This window comes from Marmota monax, unplaced genomic scaffold, assembly GCF_021218885.2.
Source record: "Marmota monax isolate L192 unplaced genomic scaffold, Marmota_monax_Labrador192_F-V1.1 WCK01_AAM20220418_F8-fsc00166, whole genome shotgun sequence".
In the NCBI taxonomy this organism is placed as follows: domain Eukaryota; kingdom Metazoa; phylum Chordata; class Mammalia; order Rodentia; family Sciuridae; genus Marmota; species Marmota monax.
This window is the reverse complement of record NW_026693344.1, coordinates 1,890,905-1,912,722: the sequence shown is the minus strand read 5'-3', so window position 1 is coordinate 1,912,722 and position 21,818 is coordinate 1,890,905. Positions and strand designations below refer to the sequence as shown.

Here is a 21,818-nt window from a genome sequence, read left to right as displayed (position 1 = left end):
GCTGCACCCTAAGCTCCAGTTTGGCTCATTTTATTGATAAAATTTTAAACGTTGATGGAACTTATTCAGATGAAGAAATTTTTCACAAAAAATAGAAAAACATAATGAGGTGGTATCTGGATTGTATTTTTAAGTGAGATACTATGAATATCAAATATCTATTTTATTTCCTTTGTGAATAAGACAGAGTAGAAATAAATACACTTTTAAAATATGTCTGACTTAGGTATTGTGGGGCAACCAGCACCCTGCTAGGGTAGCTTCCTGCTCAGGAGGTGTGAACCTCCTGAGAACTAGAAAGTCTGAAATAATTAGTAAGAAATAGAGCCAGAGCCAGAAATTAGGTAGATTGGGGCACCTGATAGGTCTTCCAGTCCTGATAGGAGCTGGAACTGAACAACAAAAAATGGTCCCTCTTCTTTATTAAAGGGGGAGTACATCAGAGGCAGGGGTCAGGTTTCAGCAGGAGGAGACTTGCTTCTCAGTGTGTCAGGGGTCTTGCAATAAACAGGTTGATTGGCATTTTGTCAAGCTACACCCATTTTCAAGAGGCTGTGTGGTTCCAGTGGGTCATCTCATCTCCAAGGCTGTGCTGAACTTGTGATGGAGCTGGATAGGAAGCCACACGAACCAAACATTCTCAAACCAGCCACTGGGAGTTGCCACTGGGAGTTCCTGATTCCAGGCTTTCCTGCCTAATGGCTTCCACATCACTTTAGTTTATGCACAGTTCACAGATGGCTCTCGGCACGTAGGTATAGCTGTAGACATGGACTAAACCATACTATATTTGGTAACAAGTTAGTCTAAGGGTGAAAGATTTATTATCCTTGAACAGAACAAAGGTATAATAAAAAAATCAAATCCAAAAAATATTTATTGAACTATGTACAGGCCCTGAGGGAAGTAGTAGTGTAGACATGATTATGAAGAATTTAAGTGTGACTTACATAAATTATTCAAGATTCTTTAGCATTGAACGGAGTTACCAGGTGAGCCTGGGGATGAAAAAAATGTAAATTTCACACAGCAGTACACTTTAAAAATTATACCTTCATCACACACCAATGTACTTTCAACAGTATACCACTGACGTACACAGTATATTTTTGATAGATTTCAGAGGAGATTTTTCAAAACAGCACTCTTTGAAACTGTGTGAAAATTGAACAGTTTTCTAAAGAAACAAATCTACCTTAGAATGAGTTGTAGAGACTAACAGTGACTTTCTCATGATCAAAATATAAGATACTGAACAATTTATTTCTTTATGTGCATGACAGTAAAATATTTTCTTCCTTTCTTAATTATTGGAGGTAGAAAATTGGGCCAGTAGGTCTCCTAGCAACAGTCTATAAGCCCTCAAACAGGTATAAACTAGAATTGAGGGGCTGATATACACATATGTCCTATACACGAGCATTATGCATTTATTGGAAAACTCATAAATATCCTCCAGAATTATCTAATTATCTTCTTTAAGATATAAGTATAAAGCATGGCCCTATTCTGAGGATGTTTAACATATTTTAATCACACTGTACCTTGATTTTTTGTTGTTGTTAAAGCATCCTGGCTTTCTTAGGTAGTACCCTGTCTATAGTAACAATGTGCAAATGTCATTTTATTTTGTCAAAGTTAACAATAATTCAGAAATTTGTGACCTCAATGTCTGTCCCAATTTATCATTTTACTTGACTGCTTCAAAAATATGACTTACAGAAAAAAATAAATGTTATAAGGAGGTTTCCCTGAATGATGTAGGGAATATAGAGATACTTTTTGGTTGTCAGGAAGAACCTACTCTTCAAGATGATAGAAAATCTAATAGCACAGAAAACCTGAATTTACCAAGTTAGTTTAGTTTAACTAATCGGAAAAAAAAAATAAATAATGGTTTTAGTGCCAAATGCAAAAATATCAAAGAATGTACACTGTATCTCTGCCCTCTCTTCTACTTTTTCTGGAAATTCCCCTTAAAATTCTCTACTCTTGGCCCTAACCCCATAAGATTGTCCCCCAAACTTGTCAGTATCAGAGGCTTTACAGTGTGACCTTGCAAGTTCCCTGGGAAAGGTTGGTCTCCTCCTGCTTCATCAGATGTATGATCTCATTGTACATACGGTGAGGAGCATCCAACCCCCAAATGAAATCCACATGAGCCCATTCAGGAATGTTCTTGTGGTAGATGAGGTTGGTCACTTCAGAGAGCAGTGTCTTCACATCTTCTGGATTTGAAAGCCAGTCCTGACCTCCTGTCCACATCGCTGTCGGGACTGTCATATCTCGAACTTTATATTTCACAGGTGTTGGCTAGAGAGAAAGAATAGTTTTAACTTGAAATAGTTTTAACTTGAAATATTTGAACTTCCAAGCTCATAATTTATATTTCAAATAAATACAATAAACATGGCATGTATTGTGGTGAAAGATGCATGGGCTTTAGAGCCATTGGAATTCCAGTTAAGAGCTTCTGGCTGGGGAGGTAGTTCAGTGGTAGAGCACTTGCCTAGCAGGCACAAGGGCCTGGGTTCACCCTCCAGTACATAAACAAACAAACAAACAAACAAACAAACAAATAAATGAAAATTTTGTTCCAGCTCCTTACTTTAAGGAAATTACCTAATATCATTAAACCTGTTTCTTCATCTATGAAATGGGGATAATTACAAGATCAAGTGAGAAAACATTACCTTCAGTTTGTGGGTGATTGTGGTGCTGAGAGTGGTTCCTTAAGAATTTGGAGTCATAGACTAATTTAGATATAAAAGGTTGGAATATTCTATGGAGTCAGTCATATTTTTTTCTCAGGACCTGGTGTATGCCCTGCACACATTCTATCACTGAGCAACATCACCATCCCCTACACCTTATGGATTAGACATTGAATAACGTTTAATTATTTCCTAGTAAATATATTACATTTTAAAATAATGTCACTATTAGTGTTTAAAGATAATTTCACAGATGCTTCAGCAGGCAAGAATTAGAAATATTCTACATAGAAAGGCAAGAAATCCTGCTAGGAAGGCCTCTGGATCCTCACAGAAACTAAATGATCACAAGCATCCCTTGGCACATGCCCAGCTTGACTGCATCTCCAAACACTTAGGGAAATCGCAAATTGGCCTCTGGCACTCAGGTAATTTAATAAGGTCAAGTTAAATGCCTGTTCTAACTCCAATTCCCTGTTCTGCTCAAATTATCCAAAGAAGGGTTATAATCTTCCTATTTCTTGGGAATTTCAAGCTGGGCTAATAAATATGCTTGGCAGTCTGAGTCCTTGAGATTAATTGGCATCCAGAATTTTCCATAGAATTGGCTCATTTCTTATCACAAAATTCACCATGGTATCCCAGCTCCAAACTTAGACACCCTTAAGAATTTAGAGTCATAGAAAAATTTAGATATAAAAGGTTGGAATATTCTATGGAGTCAGTCATATTTTTTTTTCATCCCACATGGAAAGAGATTGAACTAAATGTCCTGTCCAGGTCCGTGTTGCCCTGATTCTATGAACCCATTCTATGTGTTTTATTTCCTTTTCCTTCTATTACCATTTTCTGGTGTCTACTCTGCATGAATCATTTCTCTAGGACTCAGTCCACAAATGTTGATAAATTAAAACTATCTCAGAACAGTAACTCTTTTTCTAAAGACATATATATTTTTTAAGGTAACAAGTAAAGAAGGATCTAAAAAGAAGTAGTTGATAGCTGATTGAGAGTTTGCTATCCAGGGATAACTCCATAATCTGTTCAGTTTCCTAGCATTTTCTGTCTAGATGGATGTATAGAATGGATGTTAAGTAGGATGTGAGTTTCTCAGAGTAAGATGAGGCTGTTTCCACTCTTCTCCCGTATTTTGTTTGTATGATCAATATTTATTTACCTTCACATCTATGCTAACCAATAATCCTCAGTGAAAGTTTAATGACCAAAATAGCTCCTTATCCAATTCTGATCCTCACACTCCTATTTTTTATTTATTCCATAGCACTGGCTACGTATTTGCTAGGTTACTAATATTCTTTTTCATATTTGTAACTTACAAGTTACAAATTCCTTAAAAGTGTAATCAGGAATAATTCTTAAGAATTTCTTAATCCAATAATTTAAAAAATATATATTTGGTGCCAGGGATTGAACCCAGGGTTGCTTAACCACTGAGCCACATTCCCAGCTCTTTTTATATTTTATTTAGAGACAGGGTCTCACTAAGTTGCTTAGGGCCTCACTAAGTTACTGAGGTTGGCTTTGAATTTGCCATCCTCTTGACTCAGCCTCCAAGCTACTGGGATTACAGGTGTGCACCACCACACCCATCTTAGTTATTTTTTATTTTAAAGCTAAGTGAGTCCTGATGAATCAAAGCAGCTTACCCACTATCACACAAGCTTATACAGCAGAGGCAAGACTAATACAGGAATCCTCACTTGCCATTCTTTTTATTGTGTCATGCAACAACCTCATATTCCCATCCCCATCAGTCTGCTTGTTTTGATCAGAAAAGGATTGTTCTACTCTCCCTCCTAGACAATACTCATACCTAAACTAAATCTCCCTCATCTTGTTCCAGAGAGGCACTGTGTCTTGCTCACAAGGAAGCCTTAGCAAAAATTCTTTCTATTCCATTCTAGAAGCCAAGAGGTCTCTTGGCTAAGCTGTGATTTTTTTTTTCCATTTTCAAATGGAGTCAAACATGAACTCTCATTTCCTTCTTGAACTCTTGTATTTTATTCCCACCCCTGAACTTGCCTATCATTGTAATTTCTTTCTCACACATTTCCAAAGGATATGTGTACAGCAGATGCTCTTTGTCTTTCTTACCTGATTGCCTTTCTCCAGATTTTTGGTCTCGCTCCCCCAGTCAAATGCTCGGAGTTCCCCAGAATTCACTGCCTAGGAGAGAAAAATTTACCAGATATTCAAATGTGGTGATGGGGTAGTGGAAATATGCTACTGTAACATCTGAAACTGTGAGAGAAATAGAGAACAAGACCCTTTGAGTTGCTCTTCCATTCTGGGATAATCTTTAAGAAAGTGCAAAGGCAAGAACCAGACTCTCTCAGGGAAAGAGACGGACTGCAGAAACACCTGACCACCACATTAGCAACTCCAGGAAGTGCACCCTCAGTGTAATCCACGTGGGTAGGTATTTGACACAATTCTAGAGGTTACAATGGGAAAGTGCCCACCCCTGGAATTGTGCAATGTGGTGATTCTGGGAGATAGTGACTAAAGCTTAATTCAATTTAGAATTTTTCTTTGATTTTGATCATGCAATATTTTTCTACACACACACACACCTCACAGACAGACACACAAAGAGCTTTTTCTTCTGAGATGATAGGTGAAGTCTACAGTGCAGTGGACTTCTGTGAAAATCTCTCTGGGCCCCTAGGCCCACCTGAGTATCTTTGTTCCTACTTGACTCTGCTGTTGGAGAAGCCACAAGGGGAATGTGGAAACATAATTTCTTCCAGGCCAGTCTTTGAAGTGGATAGAGACAGAGAAGTTTCTCACATAGGCCATTTTATTTTTAAGATCTTCTGCAGATGTCCTTAAACCATTCCTGTCCTTTCCTCTCATTTTCCTGATCTATATCAAGTCCACTATAGAAACATCAGTGACCAGGTTGCATATCATCATGGAATAAACACAAACCCCAGAACTGTCAAAAGGGCATCCTTGGACTATTCCAGACAAAATGTGCAAGAGCTCTTAGAAAGATTACAAATTTAACATTCTCACCTGGCTCCAGTGTAAAATATTTTGCACAGATGTCCCAGCAGGAGTGTGGGCGACATACACATTTGCTCGACTCTGTAAAACAGCATGAGTGGTTTGTGAGACATGGAAAAACTGACAAGATATGTACCTTGTCAAGACCAAATCTCTATATAGAGACACCATCAAATTATTAGTAATTACCTATGAGACAGTAATGTACATATGCACATCAATAAAATATCACTAAATGTATTCTCAGGCACCTACATTTTTCATCTGAGAATAGCTTCTCATTAGAACTGACTTATTCACTTAAAAAATAATACTAGAGATATTTAGAATGAGGACTCTGGAATTGGGTCTAACTCTGCTGCTTAATTTTTAAATTTGGGCAAGTAATTTAACTCACTACATTTCAGTATACTAATCTGTAAAGTGAGGATACTGATAATATTTATTGCATAGGTTTGTTATTGGGAGTAGCAGCTGACACATAATGAATATCTATCAAATGGTAGCTATAAGTGAAATTATCAACTGAAAAACAATAAAGTTCAGGAATTAAAGATCTGTTCCTCCAGCTGCTGGCATTCCTCCAATAACTGTCCTGATTGGGATCACCCTGGCTTCTGAGAAGTGCCTGCCCAATGCCTCCCTCATTACAAGTGTGGTCTGCATTAAATGAGATTTGGAATATAAAGACCAGCCCTTTCCTCCCAACTTGGGACAGGGCTGAAGGGTCACCCCATCTTCATGAATCCCTGTAGAATCCACTGAGGTTTTTTCCTGAGACTGCATCAATGCTTCACATTTTCACCCACCAAATCTTGTGTCCTTCCTTCTCTGGGTGTTATCTCAAGAGCAGATCTCAAAATCATTCCACACAATAATCTCCAACTCAATTTGCCGCAGGAAACCCATCCTGTGACACTCTCCAATTGATAGCTATGCCTGAGCCAAGTTGAAACTCTCAGATGTCCCATCACAGAACTTAAACCAAAAAGACCCCAGTGGAAAGAAGAGGTGGATGACGCATGGCCATTTCCTCTATTGACTTCCAGATTCTAATCTTCCATCTGGAATCTAAGGTCAACCTTCAGCCCCTGCTGAAGCTTTGTAGAATTTCCTAATAATTTTAAAACGTAAAATAACTGGGTGCACATCTTTTCTCTTTACTGTCTTCACTGACAGTAGTTTACATCCCCGGAGCGACACTAGTTATGCCCCGCTTTGCTTAGGAGACTTGGAAGACTAGGCTTGGAGACTAGGCTCCTACTTACCATGTTCATATTGTTCGTGTTAAATCCTCCTAGAAGTAGTATGATATTGCTACAGATTTGATCGAGGATCATCTGGCCACAAAGGTAAATAACAAACTGTCTGAAAAATCTGGTCTGGTACAGAAATTCTTTTTTGCCAAACAATCCCTGTGAAAATATGAAGTAAAATAGGAATCATTAAAGTATGGGCAGTAAAAAAACATTAAAATATAACTTAAAAGTTTATATTTTAGAAAATTTGGCTGAAAGACTCTTCTTCATACACAAGGGATTATCTGAGGTGTCACCTACCCTGATCATCATATCTGGCAGCAACAAAAATTTGGTCCCAGGGCTCTTTGCATATTTAACAGTGGCTATGGGTGCTAAAGCAAAATACATTTTGATTTTCTGAGCCAGCTCTGGCATCGTGGAAAATGCAATAAAGCCTGTAAGAGAGAAATACTTGTCATCATGGACACAAAATGTCCTAGAACCTGTAAAAAGGATATTTGTTAAAATATTTTAATAGTTAAGTGTGATTGTGTCTTAATTATCATTCTATAAAATTATAAACTTCTGGCAGGGGCAACAGCAAAGACTCCTCTGTGTTTCTATGATATTTGCTTTCAATCAGTAAGTTCTCCATTGAATTATTGAATACACAAAAATTTTGACTTTGAGAAAAAATATACATGTTGGGGTAATTACATGCTGAACACTTTACTGGGAAAATTCATGGTTCTTACCTCATCTAATTCCCAGAATTGAGCTTATTTTTTAAAAAATAAAAATCAACTTTATAGTGAAAGAAACAGAATTTAAGAAATTACCTTGCTCTGTAAGAGGTATGTTCTGTAACAATGAGCATAGGGGTCACGGGGTTTGGGTTGGTTTTCCTTGATCCCTAACTTTTCAGGAACCCAAACTGTAGCATAGTATGATAGACAGTTAATTGTCTAATGAACTAGATTCCATTTCTTATTTATGCCTTAAACTTGGCATAAGATCTTGGTTAAATCAGTCTGTGACTCAGTTTCTATATCTGTAGAATAGAGACAAATTCCTCAAAATTTAGGGAAGATCTTTATGGAGCCCATGGGAAAAAGAGAAATTACCTAAAGCCAGGATGTTGTCATTATATTTTAAATACCATGTGTCTGTTTTTAAAAAGCCTGCATAAGCTCTGCCTAGGGTGGTATTTGCAGTTTGAGGAATCAGCGAAGAATGCTGGGCAGAGAAAAACTAGAATCACATGCCTTCAGGCTAGTTCCTAGAAGGTGGATGAGCATGAGGAAGAGGCTCTTTCTCTACTTTTCCCTCCATCTGATTAGGTTTGGCAGCCACATGCAAAGAAAGGCAGGCACAGAAGTGACATGTTTTTACCTTCTGCTCTCTCAGTGATACCATCAGCAGGAATGGGTGGAAATACACAAACTACACCCCACCTTAAGCCTGAGCAATGTCAACATCTGAGAACTCTAGATAACCCCTCCCAGCACTACCTCTCTGTATGCAAAGCATGTTCAAGTTCTCCATATTAACAGCTCCATGGTTTACCACTTGAAAACCCTTATGCTTTTTTACCCCTTCTTTCCTCTCAAAATAGCACCTAGCCTTGTCATCAGCACCTTGCCTTCATGTGAAATTGAACACTGGTAGTGTGAAGCCTGGTGAATCACATCATCCTCAATGGATTCTGACAGCAGCATTATGATTTACACAAACAAGAGAGAATCAAATAAAAATAATGAATAAATAGTGAATTATTCTGCAATGCTTACTCTCCTTTGGAGTCAGGTTCATCCTGTGTGGTAAACTACATGTGCTCTCTGTTTAATAAAAGTCAGTGACCAGAGGATGTGGGCCATATGTTTTTTAGTCTTTGCCAACCAGGTTTGTCAGGAGTCTCAGCCTCCTTTCTTAGGATATATTTGTCAGGGCCAATCAACTTATAGCAGAGATCCAAATAATTTGACACAGAAGGGGCTTTCTTAGAAAATGTTTGCCTTACATATATATTGGATTTCCCCCTTTTAATTGTGGTTCCTTTTTCCTTGAAACTTCTCAAAGCGAGTATGTAAACTACTTTATTTTCCTTACTTGCTTGAGGACAGAGCCCAAACCTGAGTAATTTCAGAGAAAGGTAAAGAGGCCACTATTGCTTGAAGATAAAGAGCCAAAGGTGAACTCGTGGCTTGCTGACGATGTTTAATAGTCATTGTGAAAGATTGCAGAAGCAAATCACCTGGCAAGTCAGCATCCACAGACAAAGTGACAGAATAGACCACTGAGGTCTCAGAAACATGGTTTCAGACTGATGGCATGGTATATTGTCACATCAAGGGAACAATAAGCAACCTTCGAGTTAACTAAAGGCTGGTTGAAGCATCCCCACGATTGGCCTGCATTCATAAGGCTTTCAGTATGATGACGAACCTATCATCCTAGAGGTCATCTATTTTTGTTTTTTGGAATAATTTGACATTAAGATTGTCTCTGGAGGTGTCAGTAAAGACTCTTATAGGAGTTAGCAATGTGTACATAATTCCTACTCACCTTATGGACCTCACTGCACAGTGATTATTTAGCATGAGTTTTGAGTACATGGGTACAGGCCCTGGCTTAGAGCCTACTGTATAAGCACTTGTTTAAGCTCTTTCAGTGAGCCACAAATTATTTATCTATAAAATAGGGATACAAATCTTTCTCACATATTGTTGTGCAGAGACAAAGCAAAATGATGCATATGTAAGGGGTGGCAGTTATTAAGTGTTCACAAAAGGCAATTATTTATTTATTTTAGCTGGTATCAGGTATTGAACCCAGGGGCACTTGGCCACTGAGCCACATCCCCAGCCCTATTTTGTATTTTATTTAGAGACAGGGTCTCACTGAGTTGCTTAATGCCTCAATTTTGCTGAGGCTGGCTTTGAACTTGCAATCCTCCTGCCTTAGCCTTCTGAGCCACTGGGATTACAGGCATGCACCACTGTGCCTGGAAAAAGGCTATTATTATTATTATGAAGGCTTGCATGATATAAAGATGATATTAAAATACAGATACCAAAGGAGGCCCGAAATTAAATTGTTTACAAAACTATATATTTCCATAATAATGAGTATAAACCTTATCCTGGTGGCTGGACCCAGCTGTCCTGGTTAAAGAATGAGTATTACTTACAGTAAGTGACTGCTCACTTTTCTCCTTAGAAAAGTGTACCCTGGCCTATATCTTAGGGTTTGGCCTCAGGATGAGGGGAAAGAGATCTCTCTCTGGAAAGCCACCTCCTCACGTCACATGCCATGCCTCCTGAAATATTTCTGCCTCCTAATATAAGCCTATCACACTTCACTTATTGACTTTGATACAATAAGGAGCTAAGATGACCACAATCTCCATCTCCCCAGGTAAGTGTTCTGAATCCTATGGGCCACCTATTAAGTCTTTCACAAAATCATCCAGAGCAAAAGGAGAGTAGACACTGATTTTACATACATCATCATATTGAGTAGTCCAACAGTTCTAACACTGCTAAGAGGGAGTTATTATCCCCATTTTGTAGATGAGGAAACTGGGGCCAGAGGAGTTAGAGAATCTGCTGAAGGATATTTAGGTATGGGTTGGCAAAGACAATATTTTAATCCACATCTCTCTGATTTCAAAGCCCTTGCTCTTTCTACCATACTGCATCCCTCCCTCAATTCAATTCCTGTTCCTCTCAGCTCAGTTTTAAAGAGAAAACCATCCAATCAGAAAGAAGTATGAGGGAGTGATTCCAGGCACAGCTTGTGCCAAAGGCTCATGTCTCAGTTCTGAGCATACAAACCTGATGGACTTTGAACCTACCAATGGTGGTGCCCTGTGAATAGCCGACATAATAGATCTTTTTCTGGCCCGTTTTCTGCAAAATAAAGTTTATCACTGCAGGAAGGTCAAACCTAGCCATCTCATCGTAACTACAGGGGAAAAGACAAAGTTATATGAAAAATTATGATCAGATACAGACAGAATCACTGCCCCCTCCCAGGATTTGCAAATAAGCTCTTGACTGGTCAGCCCTGATAGCTCATCACTATGCCACTCAGATGGACTTGCTTCAAACTTGCCATCCATGGATGTCACTGGGGTTACAGGCTGTCAGTGAACCTCTCTGCTTTCTCCAGATGTTATCATAGAACAATGATCATCAGTGAATATTTATTTGAGCACACGATCCACCTCCTAATGGAGGGGTCCTCTTACCCAGTTAGCAGATCAGCAGCAGGTCATACAGATTCCTTTATAGGAAACATATTAAAGACATGGCAGGAACTCTTTGATGAAATGTATAAAGAGAAGGTTGAATATCAATATATAATTTGGGTAAAAATAGTAACTATTTAGGCCATGAGAGATGTTAATCAAATCAATGGCCCCCAAGGTATAACAGTCCCCCCACTCCATTATATGTCACCTGGTCTCTTCTCCTTTTGGGGGGCACTCTCCTTGTTATCATTTATGGAAGCCAGTCTCAGGATACCCACCTACAAGGAAATGGGTCTACACGTCTCTCATTCCAGCCTCAATCACCTGACACCAATGAGCATTTTCACTCCATTAGCCAGACCCAACCTTCTATGTGGGGACCCAATATTCTCCATCTCCCCCAAAGAATTACTAGTGAATTAAGAAAATTCAGGATTATCATATTAGGATATTGATGACACAACCAAAATGAATTATCCAGAAACTAGAAGCTATAATTTTTTACCTAGTGCTCCTGAAGACATCCATATCTACCTTCCTCCATGTACCTGAAAGCCCAGAACTCATCTTGCTCTATGGAGAGGGTCTTGTGTTTCCGAGACCAGGTGTTTCCCCTGCTGTTCCCCATCCACACATCAAAACCAGCATCGGCCAGAATGAAGCCCAGGCTGTTGTTGGGCAGGTTGGAAATCCAGTTGCTGGCATCTCCAAGCAGGCCGTGCTGCAGGAGCACCACGGGCCTGGAACCTGCAGTCAAGAGAAAATTCCACATGTGTAAAGTGCTCTCTGCTCTTCTTGTTATTCCCTAGTGTGCAAGGGCTTTCAGGTCAGACAAAACAAAAAATTATGAAAGGCTATGATCAGATACAGACAGAATCCTGATTCAGCTGCTTGATAGCTTGATTATCTTGGCCCATTGCTAAACACCTTTGTGTCTCAATTTCCTCATCATCAGTAAAATGCTTCTTTTTAATATTGAATATGATCAAGCACAAGGAACAGATGGCATGATGCCTGGCTACCCCTCCCCCCAAAAAACTCCCAAAAAAGAATAAAATTCAGTTTCCATTGTAGTTTTTATTTATTTATTATTACTGGAGTTGTTTGTGCTCCTCAGAAAATATTAGAAGTGCCCCAGTAGAGAGTATACTATACATATATATTGAGTAAGGGTCCTTCATGTCAAAAGGAACCTCAAGCCAGCTTGAAGGAAAATTTGAGCATCAAAATAAAGTTATAGTAAGGAATGATAGCTATATAATAAATGTATAATAAATTAAGAATAGCCCAGAGAGGCAAATGCGATCTACAGGAACAATATCAGCCACTGGGGCGGGGGGGGGATTGTTCCTCCAACTGGACTAGAAGACTGCTCCCTTGAACCCCAAGCTGTTCAGCATTAGTCAACTCATACCCTGAGTCAGGGTATGAGAAAGCAAACTTGATCCATGAACGGGGCTGCAGGCTGAACCCCATGCTTAGTAGTTGCTAATTGCTTTAAAGTGGCATGCCTTGCTCACCTCTCAGGATCTGTGGGGGTTAGTGAAAAGTTCTCTCCATGTTCCTAGGCAACTCATTTTTTTCTTTTATACATAATCCATTCATTCTTTTAAAAGGTATTTATTAGCACCTACAATGTGCTCAATAGTCTTACTGCCTTGGAACAAAATAGATGAAGTCCCTGTTCCCACTGAGTTTACACTCTGGTAGGGGAGAGACAGATGATACACTAACAAGCAATTATCTGCCATATTAGGGAATATTAAATGCTGGAAGGAAAAGTAAGCCAGGTAAGGGGAGAGCTGTGACTAGATGGCAAGGGGTTGCTGTTTTGAGAAGGCAGATCAGGGAAGAAGGGTCTGGGCAAGCTGCATAGACATCTGATGGTCCAAAGTGAGAACTTAAGTTCAAAGGCACTGAGGTGGAAACATGTTGGACATACATAAAGCACAACTGGGTCTCTAGTGTAAAAAAGGAGTTGATTTTCAAAAAATAACATGAGTAAAAATTGGAACAAAACAAGAACCCTGAAGCTTATTTATTCTGAAGGCCAACAGTGTTTCCCAGTATTTTCTGATTCTAGTTAAAAACAAAGGCTACACTGTCAAACAGATCTGGATCTGAGTGCAACATTCTAGCAAGTGCTAGCACAGACTTTCTGGGAGTGACATAACCTCTGTGAGTGGCAGTTTCTTAGGGTTATGGTGAACCTTAAATGATAGTAAAGCATTTACTATTGTACCTGGTATATAATAAGAACGTAAGAAACGATATTATCTAGGCTGGGGTTGTAGGTGAGCGGTAGAATGCTTGCCTCGCATGTGTGAGGCACTAGGTTTGATCCTCAGCACCACATAAAAATAAATAAATAAAATAAAGGCATCGTGCATGTCCATCTACAACTAAAAAAAAATCTTAAAAATATATTTTTTATTTTTTATTTATTTTTTGGGTGGTGATCCCAAAACCATTTTCTTTTTTTTTATGGGTTGTTCAAAACATTACAAAGCTTATGATATATCATCTTTCATACATTTGACTCAAGTGGGTTATGAACTCCCATTTTTACCCCAAATACAAATTGCAGAATCACATCGGTTACACACTCACATTTTTACATAATGGCATATTAGTGACTGTTGTATTCTACTACCTTTCCTATCCCCTACTAAAAAATATATTTTTTAAAAACAGAAATGATACTATCTGTAGATGTGACAGATAATGTAGGTACTGCTGCAAATAAAGAGCTAGAGTATTAAAACAATGAGAGCCAAATAAAATGGAATATGAGAATATTTTAATTAGTAATGAAGATGAATTTTTTAAAAGCCACTATTAGTTGAGCATCTCACAAATTAAAAAAAATGAAATGATACAAACTATACAGATATATCAAGAATTAAAAATGTGTATACACAGCTTGGTTCTTAAAATGTCCTTAGTGAAAACTGAGGCAATCAAAAAACTAGGAAAGGAACCACCATCTGACCTAGATATCCCACTCTTTGGTGTATATCCAAAGGATTTAAAATCAGCATACAGCAGTGACGCAGCCACATTAATGTTCACAGCATCTCAACTCAGAATTGCTAAGCTATGGAGCCAACGTACTTGCCCTTCAGTAGACGAGCGGATAAAGAAATTGTGGCATATGTACACAATGGAATACTATTCAGCCATAAAGAAAAATGAAATTATGACATTTGCCAGTAATGGATGGATCTGAAGACTATCATGCTAAGTAAAATAAGCCAATCTAAAAAAGAAAAAACAAGGGTCAAATGTTTTTTCTGATATGTAGATGATAACTCACAATAAGTGGGGGAGGGGAAAAACAGGAATTCAGTGGATTAGACAAAGGGGAATGAAGGGAAGGGAGGGGAGATAGGAAAAGAAAGGACAGTGGAATGAATCTGACATAATTTTCCTACATACATTTATGAATACACCACAGTGAATCTCACTATTGTGTACAACCATAAGATTGGGATCTTAATTAGAATTATACATCTCCCATGCTTGTATAATATACCAAAATGGATTCTTCTGTCATGTATAACTAAAAAGAACCAACAAAACAAACAAAGGAAGAAAAATGAGGAGACATTTTAAATATTTAAAGTGCTCTTTGCATGGGGGAATACAGCTTATAAATGTGAGGTGGTGAGCGTGGTAGAGTTTCCACTCTTCACCGGTATGGGTTGGTGAGGTTCAAGGGATCATCATTGAATATTCTAGAACATTTATACAGGAGGACTTTGGGAAAAGAGTTAAGTGCTAGAAGAGGTGAAGAAATGGATTTTTATTGAAGGTGGTTTATTTTGTTTTGGATTTTGTTTGTTGGTGCTGGGGCTCAAACCTAGGGCTCACACATGCTAAGCACATGCTCTACCACTGAACTAACCCCCAACTCAGTCTATCGGTGTTTTTTTTTTTTTTAAAAGCAAACACTGTATGTTTATTTGAAATAACTGATGGGTGTTGAGTGGGATAGGGTGGTGGTGATGGAGATTCTGGGGAAACTAACATCATCCTTTGACCTGACTGATGGTTACCTGGCTGCACTAAGAATCCTGACGTCTACAAACAGAAATCACGAGGAAGTCGCAGGTACAAGGAAGCTGCTGTGTTGGGGTGACACTGGGCCAACCATACCTTTCTTCTTAAGTGATAGTAGGCCTTGAGGAATTCTGTTAATGGAGAGGATATACCCATCTTCAGTTGCAACTTCATACTCCTCACAGGGATAGCCTTTATGGAGGATGATTTCGCTCTATGGAAAAAGCACAATTTATTTCTGAATTCAGCTCTATATGGCTGTACTCGCAAGGATTCAAAAGTAAACGTTGATTCTCAGATGCTGAAAGACAGATTAAAAAAAAGTCCTTGATTTTCCCAAACCATGTTACCTCAAAAAAACAAGAAACAGCCAACCTTCTCCAGTGCTCACCTTTTTATGATGCTGGGGGTTGACCCCAGGATCTCAGCCAAGCTAGGCGAGAGTGCTCTACCATGAGCTACATTCTCCCTCACTTTCTTTATTTCTAATATGGAACCTGGACTGAAGTGATGGTTCTCAAAGTGTGGGCCCAAAGCATCAGCATTACTTGGGTACTTGTTAGAAATGCAGATTATCACATTCCAACCAAACATCCTGAATTGGGAACTCTAAGATAGGACCCAGTCATTTTTGTTTTAACAATCTTTTAAAGGAATTCTAATGCACTCTATTGTTTGAGAAGCACTGGATGAGAACACTGATTCCAAAAACCGAATATGCGTCAGAATCATCCAGGGCATCTAAGCATACAGATTCTTGGTTCTACTTCAAGTTAGAAATCAGGTGATTCTAATACAGCCAGCAGGGCCTTATTCCAGAACAATTTATGAGAATCCCTGGGCCATGCCTTTCCAGTTCTTTCCAGTTCTAAAATGACATACTCAAGAGCAGCGATTCTTAACAAGTTTAAAGAGCCCTTATGAATTCAAGGCTTTAATGATATACACATGGACACACAAAAATGTATTTGCATATAATTTCAGGGGTTTCAGATCCTTGTTGCCTATTTATGGGCTCCTGGTTAAAAGTCCCTACTCCATGCATTGGTTATGTGTAGAAACCTCTTTGTAAAATAGGAAGCTGCAGAGATCACCTAAGCATCCTCACTGTGTCATCATCCAGAGAAGCAGAGAACTATTTTTTTCAAGGATGCTTTAAAATGAGCAAGAGAAGAGAAGCCAAGTGCCAAATGCCTGACGTAGAATAGAGCATGGTCATTAACAGGAAAGCCCTTTGGTCCTACTGTTCAATATTTAATCCTGACTCTAACATTAATACAAAATTGACCATATGATCTTGGGAAATTTGATTAAATTGTTTTCATTTTATTCACTGTTGGTTCATACTACATAATAGTGCTGTAAAAAGATAATAAACATATAACACTAATTAGTAGTATGTCCTCAATTGATATTGGCTGCTACTGTAATTCAAACTTAACCATATCTTATGGAATGTAGGGTGTGTGTGTGTGTGTGTGTGTGTGTGTGTAGCACCATTGCATACTTAACTTTTAAAAATTTCAGCATGCATCAGAATTACTTACCTTAAATCATTAATTACTTAGCATTAAATCATAAATTGCTGGACTCCACTCTCAAAGTTTCTAATAGAGTCAGTAATTCCAATGACATTTCTTTTTTCTTCTTTTTTTGGTACTGGGAATTAAACCTATGGGCTCTTAACACCCACGTCCCCAGTCCTTTTTATTTTTTGAGATAGTGTCTCGTTAAGTTACCTAGGGCCTCACTAAGTTGCTGAAGCTGGCTTTGAACTTTCAGTCCTCCAGGATCTTAAGCAGCTGGTGTCCAGGTGTGGGCCACTGTGTCTGGCCTCAATGACATACGTTCCCAGGTAATGCTGATTTTGCTGGTCTGGGAACTAACATTCAAGGATCACTATTGGAGACTACTTAGGGAGATAAAATAAATATGTAAAACATCAGAACAGAGAACTGTGACAAGTGTTTATTTAGAGGTTATTTTTCAATGAGGGTTGAGAGATGTGAGTGAAGGAGAGAGTAAAGGAATCGTGAGCGGGGAGGGCGTCAGGAGCAGGGCTAGTCAGGCAAGGCCCTGTGAAGGAAGGATTTCAGCTGGACCTTGAGGATTGAAAAGAAGTTACTCAAGGGAACTGAGGAAGTAAGCATTGTGGGCGTGGGCATCCCAGCCTCAGTGAACACTGTTGATAGTCAACAGATGCATGATAGTAGTAGAACATACTTTTTTTAATATTTATTTTTTAGTTTTAGGTGGACACAATATCTTTATTTTATTTTTATGTGGTGTTGAGGATGGAACCCAGCGCCCTGCGCATGCCAGGCGAGCGAGCTACCACTTGAGCCAAATCCCCAGCCTAGAACGTAAATTTGTGGGCATAAAAATACAGGCCCATCATAGTCTGAAGGATGGGATACTGCTTCTCAACTTGCCAGTTTGCATAACCATTTTTGAGGGTAGTTCATCAATATATGTACATATTTTTAAACTCTAAATATTTAACTTTTTAATTTAATTGTAAATTCACAAATTAGAACTGTATTTGACATTTAACTTCGAATTCCATTGTCCATTCTTCAAAATTTAACTTAAGGAAAAAAAATCAGAGATATATATTAAATCATAATGATAAGGATGTTTATGCCAGCATTATTTATAGAAATAAAAAATTATACTGGGACATTGGTTAAATAAACATTCTGGTGGATGCTGAGAAGCTCTTCCCAGATCCCCCTTCCTTGAAGCACTTGTCCTATCTGCTGTTGTCAGCAGAGAGCCTTGCCTGTCACCCTCTTAAGGGATGGCCTCAACTGTAGAGAATCACTTTTTTTCAAAGGCACCTCCCTTCCTGCCACATTCAAAGACGGATTTGTTTGGGGCACAAAGACTGGGCATCTCAGTCCAGATGATTCTAGTTCTTGAGCTCCCCAGGGGGGTTTGTTGAGGCTATTTCAGAGTCCAAATCATAATGCACACTCTACCCATTCCTGCTACTCCTTTCCACAGCTGTTGATCCCAAGGCGCTCGCTCGCCCTCCCTCCCTCCCTCTCTCTCTCTCTCTCTCTCTCTCTCTCTCTCTCTCTGTGGTGTGTGTGTGTGTGTGTGTGTGTGTACGTGTGTTTGAGACAGGACAGGGTTTCACTCTATTTCTGAGACTGGTCTTGAACTCATGTACTCCAGTGCTCCTCTTGCCCCAGCCTCCCAAGTAGCTGGGACTACAGGTGTGCACCACTGCACCCATCTCTAAGGGTTCTCCTCAGAAAACAACCTGAACATCAATTCGGCCTTACAGTCTGTCTGCTCCCCCGAGAACCTGAGAAAAATATACACCCTCCCCCGACAAATGGAACTTCATGCGAAAAGTTGGAATGATGTGCTTAGAAGGTTATTTAAACTCTTTGGGAAATTCTCATGACATAGATGAAGTAGAAAAAAGGTTAGAGAACAGTCAGCTGCATGGCACTCTTCCTCCTTGCTTGAGATAGCAGAAAAAGTCGTAGCTTTTAAAGAAAACAAGAGCATATATGACACTGTTGTTAGTGGGTAGTCTTGGGTCCAGGGTCTGTTAGTGATTATTGGTCTCCTTTGCATTTTTTCAGATTTTCTATAATGAAACATATTATTTTGTAATAACAAAGGATCTCAGTGTTTAAAAGCCAACTCACCAGAGCCTGTCTTCAGCTCCTTGAAGATGGCATGTTCCCAGCTGCTCCATCTCTCCCACATGCTGACCTCTCAGCCACCACCCTCTTACCTAAGTCCTCTTCATCCTTCAGATGTCAGGTGAGAAACCCTACTTTAGCAACTTTCTTAAGCTTCCTGATTAGTTTCTTCTGTTTTATGTTTTATTCTTTGAATTCATTATTCTCCTAATTAGTAACTGATAGTCTTTCCTGCTGGGTTGTGAGCTCCATGAAGTCAAGGCTTTTGATATTCTGAGATCTCTGTGACTTCAGTGCATAGCACCATATCAGGTGTCTAGTAGGTGCTCAATAAACACTTGCTAAAAATATACATGAATGAAGCCAGTTGTATACCAAAGTATAGGATAGACTACAACCCATATTTATCAGGATACAGAGTCAAAATCAATTCAGATTCAACTATTTTTATTCTATTGATGAATTTACACCAATAATTATATAAACCTCCTGCTCAATGGCAGAGAACAATTCAATGGGTTTTATTCTTAAGAAATCCTTCTTGAAGATCCAGTAGTATGGGGAGAGCTAGGAAGATTGTCTTTGTTGGTAGTCAAAGAAATTCTCTTTACATATAAACCAGAGGACTCTGTACAGGACAGTCTCAGGGCCCAAAAATGACTCCCCAAGGGTTTACACTAATATATTTACTATTTAGACAAACCATCTGTCAGTCATTGGGATGGTCAGAAGGAACCTGATAGTTAGCAGACTCAGAATATTTCTACTGCCTGTCAATTTTAGAACTCACAAAAATAGGTTTTTATAAAAAAGAGTCTTAAACCTACAAAAACATATGTTAAGTTTCTTCTTTCTGGGAGGAATTAGATGAGTTCTTGTTGTGGACATTGCACACAATCATCTCACTCATCTGGAGGTAGCCCCTCCTCCTCCTCCTCACCTAGGAGGGTTTATTGTTTATTGCATGCACAGTGGTTATAATTATAGGCTTTGTAAAGGTTAGGCGGGCCCTGAATTTAAATTGTAGCTCTGCCATGTACCAGTGTGGGGCCTTGTTTAACTTGCTTAACTTCTTTAATCTCAGTTTCTTGATTTGAAAAATGTGCATGATGTTATCTACTGCATAGGGCAGTAAAGACGAAATAAAATCATATCTTTGTCACTTTTAACACAATGTCTGCTATGGGATAAGGGTTGGAATTTGAAAGTAAGCTACAAAAAAATTCCCTGGGAGATGTAAAGAGGTGTGTCATGCCTTTCATTCACAGGAGGCCTTCTCCAGAACTCAGAGGACCCTCTTATTGTCATCAACAGAGTTAGCAGTCCAGAGCAGGGTGAAAAGCATAGATTAGGATGGTACCAGATGCTACCAGAAGTAGGTGGCCCGGTAGCAAGAAGTCAGGGCTGATACCTTACATTGTGGGAGAAAGTGGAAAAAGAATAAAAGCACAGACAAAATGGGTCGGGGCAACCAGGGGTCTGAGGTGGGCCCCAAACACCTCAGTTACTTCTTGCTCATAGGATGAACCTAAGAGTTAAAAGATAAATTATGTGAAGCCCAAAGGAAGGAAACTGTTCACCCAAGTTTACTGAATTGGTGGAGCCCCAGGTCTACTGACACCCAGTGTAGCCTTCTGTCCAGCCCGATTACCTATTTTACCACTGGGCCCTGCTAGCATGAATCGCCACCAGATATAAATATATGATACACAATGCAGATATCACACAGATGATACATGAACACATAGGTCACTCCACTTCCCCAAAACATTATGAAAAACCCCGACTTACAACATTCATGAATGCTTCTGGGTCCACAGCTTTAGTAGGCATATGTCCTGAATTCACATTTCTTTGGAACAAATACGCCACCAGAATGAGAAGCCACATCTCCACTCTGTGTGAAACAATCCACACTCTTGACAAGATTTCTGACATGGTCCAACATCTGCATTTATTTTAAACAACTACATCTGAAGTCACAAGAGGGATCTACAGATTTCAAAACCCTTTTATATATTTCCCAGCTACAATTTCTTCTGCAAATGCTCAAGTGAATTGAACAACTTAGTTCACAGGACAGAGTAGACTGGAACTGCCTAGGATGTCCCAACACCATTTGGCTCCTCCCGCTCCTCCCTCACACAACTTGTAATCACCAATCCTTCAACTTCTAGGTGTGTAGAATTTGCTTTGATGCCACCCAGAGTTTCAGGCATATGATACAGCCTATAAAATCCCTGTTCTTCATCACTGGGTAATAAGGACCATAAGGAGCACCTCCCCACAACCCAGTTTATATTTTTCTTTTACATGTAGCAAGATCTGGAGCCTGCAGAGAACATTGCAAGTTTCTGTAGTCACATTCTGTAGCTTCAATGATTACTGTCCTTTGTTGAAGAATAAATGTAGTGAGAAATACTTTTATTTAAAATGTCAAAAATCACAAAGCATTTTCTAAATTTTAATGATGAGTGAGAACATTGAGTGAAAGAAAACAAACAAATCTATATTTTAGTCCATTCTTGTCTAGTTCAATTAAATAGATATAAAATTTTCAATTTGGCTTGCAATCACTAGCTAATTGCCGAGAGATTGATACCTAGTAATTAAATCATCTGCAATAAATGAAATGGTGAGTTACAACCTAGTTATTGCCATGAACTGAAGTCCCAGTGCAATTGACTGTAAGGCAATCTGAGCAATTCCTGGACCAATTAATGATTGAGCAGCTAGGAAAGGAGATTTGTTTGTTCTTTTAAGTAAAGACGTGTTAGATATTAGCAAAAAAGATTCAAGTGAAAGATTTCTCTACTTTTATATCAACTCTTCAGAAATGAACTAACAGCAGCCT

The 21,818-nt window shown here is 39.0% G+C and overlaps 1 protein-coding gene across 1 annotated transcript; it reads right to left on the bottom strand.

Moving 5' to 3' along the window:
- Positions 1 to 313: 313 nt before the first annotated feature.
- Lipm (lipase family member M) lies at positions 314 to 21,066 on the bottom strand. Its single transcript, XM_046456794.2, has 9 exons — positions 20,756 to 21,066; positions 15,399 to 15,516; positions 11,789 to 11,987; positions 10,842 to 10,951; positions 7,304 to 7,440; positions 7,013 to 7,159; positions 5,754 to 5,825; positions 4,830 to 4,901; positions 314 to 2,313 (listed from the first exon to the last, which is right to left on the bottom strand). Exons 1-9 carry the CDS (start codon positions 20,900 to 20,902, stop codon positions 2,044 to 2,046), a joined length of 1,272 nt encoding a protein of 423 aa, XP_046312750.1. The 5' UTR covers positions 20,903 to 21,066; the 3' UTR covers positions 314 to 2,043.
- Positions 21,067 to 21,818: the final 752 nt, after the last annotated feature.

Excerpts from the sequence above, each read along its gene's own strand:
- Lipm (XM_046456794.2), bottom strand. The coding sequence starts at position 20,902 with ATGTCAGAAATCTTGTCAAGAGTGTGGATTGTTTCACACAGAGTGGAG. Across the intron at positions 11,988-15,398 it reads ACTATCACTTAAGAAGAAAG|GTTCCAGGCCCGTGGTGCTC; the intron begins GTATGGTTGGCC and ends TCTTGACTGCAG. Across the intron at positions 4,902-5,753 it reads ATATTTTACACTGGAGCCAG|GCAGTGAATTCTGGGGAACT; the intron begins GTGAGAATGTTA and ends TTTCTCTCCTAG.